We start from the raw sequence: 13,686 nt of genomic DNA on the forward strand, positions 1-13,686 counted from the left end.
CAATCAGTTAAGGATAGCCTTGTGAAATAACAGGTCTAGCCACACCCAAAAAGAAATAAGTGCTTTCTTTCAGTGCCTCCTGCATGGTGAACAAGTAGACTAGTTGGTTCCTAGGTCACAGGTGTCCTACATTGTTACTGCATTTTTATTCTTACTAAGTGGCAGTCAGTATATCCTCTGCCTCTACGTTGCAGGAAAGAACAAATAGTCTGAGCATTCAAAAAATTTATTGAATTTTTCAGTAATGTACTAAGAAGTGGGAACACAAGGGTGAGCAAAACAGTTCCTCCCTTTGGAAGCTTAGAGTTGAATGGCAGAAATGTCATCGCAAATATAAAACTTAACTTTGTGAGACAAGTCCCATGTGTGAGTTGACCAAGACAGGAAAGCTGAGAAAATGGTTGAGCCTAAGGGTAGGTGTCACTTTTGGAAGTCAAAGTTGGGGATGGCATGTGCAGAGGCCTTGGGCTAGAAAAGGTCCAGATTTGTGACCATTGTAGTTACTTTCCCTCTTTAAGTGCCCTGATTTGTAGACAAGAGTTGAGTGCTTAATGAGGCTTGAAGGTGGCCATTAGCTGAGCCCAGGATATTACAAAATGAGCCTGAACAACAGGTAAGAGATCAGATCACTTAAGGCTCTGTTTACAGCAAAGGGAATCCTAGGGATAGTTAATAACCGTCAGAAGAAGGATGCAGTGGGCCAGTTGGAGAAGACTGTCTAGACAAGAGACAACCACCTTGGACCAGGGTAGTAAAATTTGTGGAGATCAAGCTGTGGAGGGCAAAGCTCACAGGACTTGGTAATAGGGGAGGCGTCTATAACGACTGCTAGGTGTGTAGTCTTGCACATTCACAAGCATAATGGTCCTAAATCCAGCCAAAGAGCAGCATTTGAAACTAGTTGAGTTGGGATTGCCTTTGAGACATCTAAGTGGCCTTCTGGCAGAACACTGGTCTATAGACTAAGCTATAGGAATAAACTTTAAGGCTATGGGCATAAATGAGATCCACCTAGAGGGAGAGGGCTGAGCTCTGAGAAACTAACTGGTGAGGTAGAATAGCGTCTTACTGAAGAGCAGTAAAGGGTGGTCGAAACGTAGAAACAGTGAAATACTGCACTAAAAATGTTGCAAGGCAGCCTGAAAGTTACCCTGGGGCTTTGGTACACAAAGTAGTTTTTAGTGAACTCTGCAGTGGAGCAGTGGGGCAGAACCGGAGCAGTTTAAAGTCAAGACCAGAAGATGGATTGAGGATACAGGCTACAGATAACCCTTTCAAGAAAGTGGGAGAGAAAAAGCTGGGGAGGGATTTGTGGTTGTGAAAGTTGGCTGGCCTTTTTTTAGGTGGGAGAGTTAATAGTTTAAAACCAAGTTGAAAGGGATAAGGCTAAAGGAGATTGGGCTCCAAAGCACAGGTGCAGGGACAGGAGTAGTGCTGATGGCAGCTCTGGAGAAGTTGGAGGGAGAAGGTGGGATGTTCTGCTTGAGTATTTCTATTTTCCTTGTAATAGTCACCCTCAAATGGGGAGTTAGGTAGCTAGGCAGGATGGAGGGACCATTTGTGGTTGAGGGTCATGAATTTATAAGCTGAGGTCAACTGAAATCCACAGTCTCTTTTCTGAAAACACAAGGACACCAGAAATTAAAAGCAACACTTAACAAAAAGCTTTTTACATTTGTAAATTACCAGTGGAACTTAATGCCACAAAATACAGTATTACAAAGAACATATTTATATGAATAAAAATATCTGCAGTCTGAAAAGTGATGTCTCAGTCTTCATACACCTGTGCACAGCCTGAGATAGGCCTAGAGTTGGGAAGAACCTTTTCATCCACCTGGTGGGCTATTGCACAGCCAGGCAGCTGCACACCAGGATTCCAGAGCTTTGACTGGAAGCATCTGATCTTTGTTGTAGACACAAGATACTTGGAGTCTCCAGGAAGGAAAATAGGGCATCAAGTGAATAGTTTTCACAAGACTAGTCCAGTTACTAAATAAAAAGGCCCTTCAGCACAAATACGCTATTAAACCTTTAGAAGATGCAACAGGTTTGATTTTTTTTTTTTTTCTGAAGAAACACTTGCAGGTCCAAAATACTTGAATAATTAAAATTCACAGTTTAAAAGTAAAGGTGGCACACACCCTTCCCGCCCCCAATCCCAGGCCCTTCTTCCTTGGCATCAAGTCTCTATCTTGAGGCATGAAGCTTGGACAGTTTTGACTGTTTTTGCTGTGTGTTTTCCAGCCAGATTGCTTGTAGATGTCTGAGATTTTTCTTCAATCAGGCTATCTTTAGATCCATTTCTTCTCTAGAAAAAAATACATTCAAAAGATAAGATTGAGGGGCGCCTGGGTGGCGTGGTCGGTAAGCGTCTGCCTTTGGCTCAGGGCCTGATCCCGGCATTCTGGGATAGAGCCCCACATCAGGCTCCTCTGCTATGAGCCTGCTTCTTCCTCTCCCACTCCCCCTGCTTGTGTTCCCTCCTCTCGCTGGCTGTCTATCTCTGTTGAATAAATAAATAAAATCTATTAAAAAAAAAGATAGAAGAAGCCCATGAAATCAATTTTAATACATCAGAAATTAAGACCTCAAACCACAAAATACTTAAGCTTCANATTGAGAGAAGAAGCCCATGAAATCAATTTTAATACATCAGAAATTAAGACCTCAAACCACAAAATACTTAAGCTTCACAATATCAAAAGCTGTTAACAAATACTCTAGTTATAACATGAAGATTGCTTAAATTTTAAATGTAAAGTTAAATCCTAGTAACATGCATAATACACTGTATGCATGAAAATTAGTCCTCAGTACGCCAGTTGTCATTTTTCTATGTTATTCTAAACTAAGCTTCAAGGTTGAATCAAGATCATTTTAGAGTATGGGACATCTGTTTCAAATGGAAGATTTCTAGGTAATCAGAACCCTGCAGTGTGTCAGAGCAGAGGAATGGGAAGCTAATACAAGAGTTAGAAAAGGAACAGGGAGGTTACCTAAAACAAGCACTACCATGTAAATTAGTCTACCATTCAACCTGTCCCTTTTGCTTGCATATCTTAAGGAAATAAAGTGAATCAGAATCCATCATCCATCCCACTTTCACCAGCGTGGGTGAGAAAGTGTGTAGGCAGGCCATGCCACAACCAGACCTCTGGCACCCTGGCAGACATGCAACTTCCTGCTTCCCTGTGTCACTCGAGTCCTTTCTCCACATGGCAACAAGATCAATGGTTGCCTTTTGGCACTTAGAATAAAATCCAGACTCTTTCCATGGTGTCTAAAGCCCTGTGTTATCTGCCCCCACCCCCACCATGCTCAGACCACACGGGGCTTTCAGCTCAAACACGCAGGCCCTTTACAGACTGTTCACTCCCAAGTTCTTCCCTCTGCACATGTGTGGCTTCTCCCCTGCAAGTTTTCAGCTTTATACCTTGGTTTCTGAGATGGCATCCCTTGACCACTCTTACCCCTGTATGAGGTCACCTGTTGATTTTCTAACTCAGCCCTTTGTTTCTTCATAATGCTTACCTAATTTTTTAATTTTACCTGTTTACTTAATGTGTTCTGTGTGTAGGCCAGGAGTCAGCAAAACACTTTTCTGTAAAGGGCCAGATTGTGGACTACATCCGGTTGTTGTTACATGTTGACCCTCCCCCCCCCTTTCTTTAAAACAACCTTTAAAAATGGAAGAGCCATTATTAGCTCCTGGGCTATACAAAAACAGGCAGACCAGATTTAGCCTATAATCTCCTGACTACCCAGCCAGTGCCTGTCACTCTTTACATGTGTTCATTAGATGTTTGTTGAATTCAAAGTCAAAAGGTATCGCAGAGGCAGGCTTAGAATCAGTGCCATTGGTCAGGTCAGAAGATGCATGGGAGTTGTTCTTGTATGCAGCAGAGTAAGAACTATTCTTTCAATGTGCATAAGTTTGAGATTCCTAAGTGATGGTGAGCAGGGAGTCTAGAGTAATTGGAAAAGTAAAACCACAATAAAATAAGATTCCTACTTTACTGAATCCAACTTTAAGTTTTAAGACAAAAAGTTGTGAAAAATAGTGCTTATTTATCCTCATAGTAACCCTAACAGGTTATTACCTACATTGCACAAAAATGCAAGTTTAGAAGTTAAACAGTTTGTCCAAAGTCACACAAGTGCTGTGTGGAGACGAGGAGACACAAATGCAGGTCCGTCTGAATGCAAAGTCTAAGCTAATCTTGAATATAAATTTTTAAGACTACTGTTGAAACAAATTGTTTGGGCAACCTGTTATCTCTCCCAGATCTATCTAGTCAAAAATGAGGCAAACTTTAGTGGACGTTGTGACTAACCACCCAGGTCTCCATTCTGGACTGAGGTGTTCACTCCCCCAGCTGCTGGGAGTGTTGGCTGCTACAGCTCCGAAACTGAGTCCTTCCCCAGAAACTCCCCTCAGCTGAAGACAGCCCCTTCCCCCGGGGAACCCCTTATCAAGTGACTTGCTGCATGGTAAATATGAATGTGTAAAGGCCCAAGAGCTTTGTGTCCGGGTGGGAGGGGCTGGATGGACCATCGCAGCTCTAGAGCTCCCTGTGCAATCAGAGGATGCTTTATTGGGCGTACACCACACACTTCCACTCTTGCTGTCTTCCACTTCCCAAGTGTCGATTCTAAGAGTGCTTTCTAACAAACTTCCTCCATGTAACCTCTATCTCAGAATCTCCTCCCCGGGAACCTAACCGAAATCAGCAAAGGCCTTTCTGTCCCTGCTCAAGTCAATGACAAAAATGAATCAGGAGAAACAAAGGGCAGCGTATGGCAAGTACGAGTCCATTTTCTTAGGTTGTCCATAAACTCCCTTAATTTACATACTAAACTGTGTATGTGCTTACACGCATTTTTATGGGAGACAAACAGCAGTTATAATTGCTCTCCAAAGGGATCCAGATCTAAAAACTGAAAACCACAGCACTGCAAACAGTGGGCTGACACCCATTATAAACGTCAACTTTGTTCATAGAGCGATGGTTTAACCAAATAAAATCCATCCAATGATCTTAGACAAACTCCTTTTTTCTGTCTTACTTACCATGAGAGGTGGTGTCAAACACCTTGCTGCAATGTTTGCAGCAGCGCTGCCCTGATATACTCAGCTGAGCGTTAAATGGACTTTGTTAAGGCAGCAGGTGCTCTACTATGCCCTTGAATTCCCTTTTAACCACATATTTCAAACATTCCCAGAACAAAAGTAATTCCCTTTGAGGGAGAAGACAGAAATAAAATAGGACTTGAGTTCCTGTCTGCCGTCAGTTAACAATAGAACATCTGCTTGCTGTGAGTCTATCACTTTCTCCTTGCTTCTCTGGCTCAAAAAATAGCTAAAAGATTTTTTTTTTAAATTAAGTGAAGCCATTGTTTCTTCGTTCTGGCTCCAAACAACCTTACCATCTTTGTTACCCCGGCTTTGCTCCAACGTCAGATCATTTGAGACCTTGCACTAGCGCTAGCTCTCACCTCTAACGTAACTCTTCCCACATTGTGCCTTGCCTTGATCACGTAACCCTCCTTCCTTCTTCCACACTTTGTATACCTTCTTTTAAAATTACAGAATCTACAAATGAAGAGAGTCATTGCCCTATTTCCCCAAAAGAACTTTCAGAAAAGTGCTTCTCAGAAATTGTCATCAGTACCAACCCCTTCAAACTTTATTACCAACCTGATGAACTGTGGAGCCACCAGAACCCTGAGCATCTGACGAACGGGTCACAGGAAGTGGAGGGACAAGATCCGTTTTTGAACTGCAGAGAATTTGTTTTAGAATTAAGGATTGAGACAGTACCTAGAATCACAACCTTAGCTGGAAGAGGATTATAGGATAAAAAGCATGTTTTTTATACCTTTGTATTCCTTACATTGCTTACACAGTGCTTTACACAGAGGTGTTTAATAAATATTTTTGAATTAAGTTGAGCAGGTTAAGTAACTTGCTCAAAATCACAGCCAATTAATGGAAGAACCAAGAATAAAACAGGTGTGGTTTCCATATGCTTTTGTTACTGTGACATGTATAAATGGCTTCTTGACTTGTTTCCAGAGAAGCATTTACTGGCCATTTATTCTTTTTCTATAAACCTATGGAGCTATAAATACCAGGCTCTACATTTTACAAACAAAACAAAAAATAAAACCTGGCCTATACCTCTCTCCACTGGGTTAGTCTATCTCCCAATTTATTAATGTTTACTAAAATGTTGAGCCTTAATCCAGAGTTCAATGATCAACATTCCTACCGAGCAATACCAAGTACATGATGCATAATTACTCCATTAACATATTCATGTAAAATAGAGCACCCATTGTGACCCTAGTGTGAGATATGGTCACTTTCCTCAAAAAAACAAAAAACGAACGAACAAAAAAACCTAACTACAAATAAATGACTGCAACGTACATCTGCTGTAGGAAAAGAAACTGTCCTCAGATCAGAAACTTATGCTACTTCTCTCAAATAAGGATGCGCTATTCCTAACAGAATAGTTCATACAGTTGGTTCTTCTAGAAGTTTCAGTGCAGGGGCGCCTAGGTGGCTCAGGAAGGTTAAGCATCTGCCTTGGCTCAGGCCATGATCCCAGGATCCTGGATCGAGCCCCACATCAGGCTCACTACTCAGCGGGGAGCCTGCTTCTCCCTCTCCCTCTCCCTCTGCCGTTCCCCCCACTTGTGCTCTCTGGCTCTCTCTCTGTCAAGTGAATAAATAAAAATCTTAAAAAAAAAAAAGTTTCAGTGCATAGCTTGGAGGTGCCATGATTTAGCCTAAGTATGGTCTAGATCTGTGCCATCCAGTATGGTTGCCACTAGCCATACAGGGCTATTTAAATTTAATTAAAATTAATAATATTAAATTTTCAGTTTCTTAGTCTCACTAGCCACCTTTCAAATAATAACCACAGATACAGAATACCTCCATCATTGCAGAAAGTCCTGTTATACTGTGCTGTCCTGGAGCTGGAGCCATGAAGGGAATGATGCACTCAAGCTTGCCTACTTACTTCACCTCCGAGAGAACAGATCGCTCTCCATCTGAACACTGGGACCGGCGATACTGGCGGTAACTTCGCGGTGAATGGGAATGCCTGATGCGGATTGGGTCACCTTGAGTCCTGAACAAGCAGCCAAAAATGTAGAAAAAAACCAGGAGTCAGAACAGGATAATTTGGAATTTTCCCTTAATATGGAAACCACAAAGAAGTAAGACTTTGAGAGTTTAAAAAGAACTTGATCCCTCTGAGCTTGGAAAGCCTACGTTGGCTTAAATTTCACAAGCTAACAACAGAAAGCTGCTCCTTTGACCATCTATGAAAATGACACTCTAGTATTTGTATGATGTGGGTATACATATATATTCTTTCAAATGAGAAAACTGTAATGAAACTCTTCCCAGTTGAATTGTTTCCGAAAGTGTGGAAGAAAAAAATCTACAATGCAGACAAAATGGCATTCCTACCTAGAAAAAGTTGGTCCTCGTCCTAGCTACTGATTAGCCTGTCATCAAGAATTAAATCTTTGGCCCAAAGATAAGGAGAGGTAGGAAGGGGAGTTGGGGAGGGTGTGTATCGACCTGCTGTTTGACCAGAGCGGGAAGCAAGCATGGGTTACAGAGGGACATAAAGCAGTGCAGTAGAATCCCACTTTCTCTTAACTAATTACAGCAGGGTAGAAAACAGAGTACACAGCTCATCTCGTGCTGCATCCAACACTGAATGATGATTAGGGGGTCCTGTTACGCTTCCATGAAGCATTTCATTGTGCTAGTTCCAGGACAGGAATTGGATTGGGCTTATATGACAGGATTTGGGGCCAACATAATTCTCTGGGCGTTAAAGTAATGAACGAGAAGAAACATTGTTACCAATCAATGAATATCTCAAAAAAAGAATTTTTATTTTAAAACTGACATTAATCATCAAAAGCCCCTTTGTAGCTACCACATACACACAGGCAATTAATAGAAGATGACAGTGATTGCAGTACAGAATAACAGTGAGCTTTAATACGCCCTTTTCTACCCCGTCCCTAAAGTTTTAATTTCAGTTAAAATGCAAGGACAAATTGAAGCACTTCACGGAACACCACTGAATAGTAAGACTGGGTTATGCATGAGTTTTAATGAAACTTTTGCGAAAAGATTTTCAAAGACGTACGCACTCTACTTTAGTGTACGGAATCTCTCTTAGTTGTTCCTCAGACAGTCCAGAAGGGTCCACAAGTTCCTTTCTAGAAGGGAATGTGCAAGAGAATTAAAGTTAGGATGCTGATATAAATACTAATACCTTTCACAATCAGCAGATCAGTTCTGCCTTCCTAATCTTGTCCCAAAACACAATGTCAGTAAAACTAAGAGAAACATAAGTGAGGAACAAAGATTAAAAAACTAGAACGTATTCAAGGAAAAACGGGGGGAAAAAACCCTTTTCTGTAGCTCTTCTCCCTTTTTTCCAGTTTTCCTATGTCCAGAATGTAGTTTCTGCACCCACCATCTCCCAACAAAAACCTGCTGCTCTCCCCATACTAGGCGTCCTTTTCCTTCTGAATCTGTTTTCCTTGGTATTTATTGGTAAACTATTGGCCAGTCTGAGGCCCATTTACAGGTAAGGCTAATGCGTCTGAAGACAGGACCACCTGTAGAGGGGCTGCTGGCCTGGGAAGGCACCACCATGGGAGGGCAGTGTTCCACATACTGATGGCAATGAAGGCCGTGACATGCTTCAGCCAGAGGCTGCCTCTTGGTGTCGGCAGTCTTCCTTGTAAATGCCTTAACACTACAGGGGTTTTAAAACAAAACAAAAAACAAAACAAACAAGCAAACAAACCCAGTACTTACTGAATATGCTTCCATAACTCTTCTTTTGCTTGGATATCAGGGCTCCTCCTATAAATAGAAAAAACACCATTCACCTCTGCAAACATGCTTCATCTAACGGTCTCACAGCTAACTTTAGCACAGCAACAATAGTTTTCAGACCGTTAAGTTCTTATTTGACAGCTGGGACCAGACAAGGAAAGACTGGGCAGGGAGAGCCAATGTGGGATAGTATAAAGATACCAGATCCTTTGTCTACTTGGACTACTGAAGAAAAATCACAGAAAAAGCAGCCATAACAAAGCAGGGTTTTATTTGATGAAAGAACTTAGAAGTTCAGGAGCAAATCCACACACACTCCAGTGGTGATTTTGCAATAAAGATGATTCAGGGCTTCTGTTTCTGGTCCTTCTGGCTATTTCTAAGTAAAGGCAAAAAACTCATCCTGATTCTGTTAATATGAAAGATTCCCAACATGATCTGTGATTACCTAGTGGAAGCAGCAACCACAGGGAAAAGGAAATGGTGGGACAGTCCAGACTAGGCTGACTGTGCCAGTGACTCACCTTTCATATTACATCGGATGTTGTGTTTCTGGCTCAAAGCCTGGACCCAGAAATGCTGGAACCTCTGTGTGGCTCGTACTGTCACCCACTATATGCCCTTCTTCATCCCTATCTACATACCCCACAAATCTCTTCTCCAAAAGCTACTTGAGTACAAATCACGCCACTACTTTTAACTTCCTAGAATGAGAACTCTGACGTCAGCGTTCCTGTGCTCACCCCCCCACCCCCCGTAGTAGCAATGAATACTAGAAATCTATTAGCACTGCGACTGCTGCCACAGAATGGCTTTTTTTCCTAGTGAGGAAATGATAAGCTTTCATTCATCCTTTCAACAGAACCAAGGCCTAATAAAGGCCCAAAGAAAGGACCCAAACCCTAACAATTAAAAGGCCTGGAGGTGTGCAAAGCCATTGCAATACTCTGTCCTGTGGAATTTTACATTCATAATCTATATCAACATTTTGGGCTCAATATCACTTTCAACATATGATATTATCCTTGCTTGCCTTTTTCTCAGTTAATGAGGCACCACTGAGGCATTCTGGTAGGGCTTTCTGAGCCCACAGAATACAATAAGCTACTTTCTAGCAATTAAATTGACCAAGTTTTTTTTTCTTTACGGGGGGGAAAAAAAAACCTGTAAAGGTCTTTTAATTAACTCAAAAGGAATCAAAACACGGAAGATGAGGGGATGAAGCCTTGGTCTCAAACATATAAAACGTGATATTGTTAGATGTTGATGTTGTTATATATTAAAATTATACGCTTAAAAAAATTGTAAGAAACGCTTCTCTGGGAGGATTTTCTGTAAGAAATCTGCCTTTCCTACATTTGGCTGGTGTGATTCAATAGATAGTATGTTAACCCATTAAATGGTACTGCCAGAGAAGGTGCTAATATTAAAAAGCACTAAGTTATTTCCTCCATTCCCAGAGGAAAGATGGTTCTGTTTTAACTATACACCAACATCTGATTCTCACAGAAGGTCACCCAACAGTCTAAAGATTTATATCATATCTAGGTTAGGAGGCCATTCTCTTGATAACCCTGCTTACCTCTGGAAGAGCACTAGTGTGGCTATCTTTGAGATGAGCTGGGTTCCTCAAACTCAGCACTGCTGGCATTTTGGGTCAGATAATTCTTTGCTATCGGGGGTCGTCCCGTGCGATGATTAGTAGCACCTACGGTCTCTACCCACGATGTTACTAATACCTCCCCAGGGTGACAAGCAAAAATATCTCCAGACGTCGGCAAATGTCGCATGGGGGGCAAAACTGCCCGAGATCAGAAATGACCGGTCAAAGGTCTGACCTGAAAGTAAAGTGGCTATGGGTGGGTGGAGGAACTGTGAGGCCAGGTCACTGCAGAGATCCATTATGTGGATACTGAAACAGTGTTGGGAAGAACGACAGCAAGGCAGGAACCAAATCTTAACAGAATTAAAGAACGAGGGAAGAGATGCAGTACGCAGTTGATGAGCTACAGTAAGTGGTGTGATTTTGATGGCATGAGATTCAAAACTGAGTGCTTTGAGGAAGGAGAGAGGGAGAATGAGAAAAAGCAATAAGGGGTCCCCCACGACCACCACACCAGGGTAGTGATGAGAGATGGTGAATATGAACAATATACAAAAAACTCAATAACACTGGATATTTCTGAGTGTTGGGAATTGCAGGTAACTTTATTTGCTTATTTATACTTAGCCTATTTTTTCTGATTTATTTTTAGCCACAAGAATTTCTAACCTTAGTTATTAGAAAAGAAAAAAAATAAGTCTATTTTCATGTTTTAAGAAATTACTATTGTTGCAATTCCACATGCAATGCCTTTCATTCCCATCTTGTAAGAATTCGCAGAAATGTTATCTTAACCCAGATGGGAACAGTAGTCCTTCCAGCCATAAATAATAACCCTAAAAGATTCAGAAACTCAGTCTATCTGTATCAGTTCTATAGCATCTGTAATAGTCATATATTTAAGTAAACTATGTTCTGAAATGGGCAGCAGTTTCAAGCAGCTTTAGGGCAGGGAGAAGTTCCAAAGCTAAAGAAACAAACAAACCAAAAAAACCTAATTTCCTCCAATTGCTAGACCACCTGTGATTTAACAGATGTAAACACAGGCAACATGCTAATGTGGAATATATTATTTCTATGCTTACATCTGCACACACTTAATCAATAATTTAGGATGACTTCAGGACCTACAGCTCAACCTCATTTTCTGGATTTAGAAAGCGGTGGGATTTTGACAGCCATTTTTCTTAATTAAAAGGCCCTTAATTATGCAGATGTTTTACTTGAACTCTCCAAATAAGTTCCTAAGGAAATGTTCTATTTCTATAAAAAATACACATTAAGTCCAATATTAGTCTAGTATTTAAAACAAAAACCAAACCATCCCTCATCCACACCTTATACCAACAGTCCAATTTAAATATTCATTTTTCAGAGAAATTTGTTTGACGAGACTTCATTTAGAATCACCTTCCTTTCTTCCCAACCCGAAAATAAGAGCATTACTTCCTAAATCCACAAAGGGGTAATTTTCTTTTATTTACTTTAGAGAGAGAGACAAAATACAAGTGGTGGGAGGGGCAGAGGGAGAGACTGAGTGTGGAGCCTCATGTGGGGCTCGATCCCGTGACCCGCGAGATCACGACCTGAGCTGAAACCAGGAGTTGGATGCTTAACTGACTGAGCCACCCAGGCGACTGTACAAAGGGTTTAAACCTCATCACTGCCTGCATCCCCCTTCGACATCTTTCTAACCTTCCAATTATATTAGCTAGAAAACATTATATATTATAGTATAGGGTACAATACACTATATTTTGTGTACTATATTATACAAAAAAATAAATGTGGTAGCATTTGACTTATTTTTGTGATCTTACTACTGAACACTGCTCTAAAAGGAAATTTGGAGCTGAAAATATGTTACTAAGAAAACTGTAAATTTAGAAAACATCTTTATTTTAAAAATTCAAAGCCCTTAACAAATATCTCAGTAATTCCTTATCATATTCCTGAGTAGTCAGAATAGACATGATTAAGGGATAGCTTAATCTTCTCCTCCTTCCCAGAATTAAAGAAGGATTAGGAAGCCACAGAGCCCAGCAACCTAGCTGCTGAAGATCATTCAGGAGTCACTTCCAAAACCTACATGCTAAATCTTTAAGGCATCAGACTTCTGTTTGGCGTTTAACTGGGAACATCACTTCGCCCTGACAATCTCATGTCGGCATCATCATTTTTCAGTAAAAACAGTGAGTCATTATCACCACCAGGGGGAGCCTGAGCCTTCTCACGCACAAGTTGAACCTAGGAGGATTGTTTAGCTTCAGTGCCTCTTCCAAATACCCCAATGAGTAAAGACTGATACAGAAAAGCAGTTTCATCAAAGTTTTCTAATGGTAAGTCAGTAAACAAGAATGTCATGGCAATGCAACTGCAAAATGTACTAGAAAGAACTGTACTTCTCAACAACTTCCTAGATGAGACCTAATTATATTTTAGTTTAACTGTTTTAGGAGAGAGGAGTTTTGTATTTCATACTGTTTTATGTCTCTGGTATTTATAGTAAATACAGTTTTCTAGTTTTTCACTGGGAATTAAAAAAAAAATGAATGAAGCATGTGTGAATGATGTATCATACCGTTCTAAACCCCCAGTGGATATACCCCCTTATGACAATTTATAGACAGTGCAGTAGGAATTCAAGAATATGGGAGTAATTGCGAGCTAAGTGGTTTACTGTATACCTGAAATGCCAAATATATGTGAAGAACAATTTTAATTACTTTCTCAGATGCTGCTCTAGCCATGTTTCCATATTTTAAAAAAGCAGTAGTGGTTCCTAAATTTGCATAGAACCAAATTCTGATCTTCATGTGAGTTGGCTCCACCGTACTCTCCTCATATCTCCCCTCCTCCTCATCTCAAGGAAAAACAAAACAAAAAACATTAATACCTTACAGTGTTTCTAGAGATTAACTAAGATCTGGAGAACTTACTAATTACAGTAAGTGTAACTGCAGGTATGATGTCACAGGTATCTGAATTCATGTATGACCCAAATTTTCAGCAAAACTCTATGAGAATGGTATTATCTGTGCGTAGAGAAGACACAGAGAGTTCATGGAGATTAGGCAGTAAGCTAACACTGGGGAGGCCCAGAATGTCAACAGCACCCAGCAGATAACTTCCTTAGTTGTCAACAAGCCTCAGATTTTTAATGTCATGGCTCAAATAAAAGGGAGCCCGGTATGCC

The 13,686-nt window shown here is 40.8% G+C and overlaps 1 protein-coding gene across 4 annotated transcripts in view; it reads right to left on the reverse strand.

Annotated features, from left to right (window-relative positions):
• Positions 1-252: 252 nt before the first annotated feature.
• The window catches only part of EPB41L4A (erythrocyte membrane protein band 4.1 like 4A), a 237,804-nt gene continuing 224,370 nt past the window's right edge, over positions 253-13,686 (reverse strand). For all 4 annotated transcript variants that reach the window (XM_002919171.4, XM_034656612.1, XM_034656611.1 and 1 more), the window contains 5 exons: positions 8,867-8,914; positions 8,191-8,259; positions 7,035-7,145; positions 5,702-5,783; positions 253-2,311 (listed from right to left, as the gene is read on the reverse strand). In XM_002919171.4, coding sequence (XP_002919217.1) covers positions 2,183-2,311; positions 5,702-5,783; positions 7,035-7,145; positions 8,191-8,259; positions 8,867-8,914 — 439 coding nt within the window. In that variant the 3' untranslated portion in view covers positions 253-2,182. The remainder of the gene's footprint in view (positions 2,312-5,701; positions 5,784-7,034; positions 7,146-8,190; positions 8,260-8,866; positions 8,915-13,686) is intronic.

This window comes from Ailuropoda melanoleuca, chromosome 3 (genome assembly GCF_002007445.2).
Source record: "Ailuropoda melanoleuca isolate Jingjing chromosome 3, ASM200744v2, whole genome shotgun sequence".
Classification (NCBI taxonomy): Eukaryota; Metazoa; Chordata; class Mammalia; order Carnivora; family Ursidae; genus Ailuropoda; species Ailuropoda melanoleuca.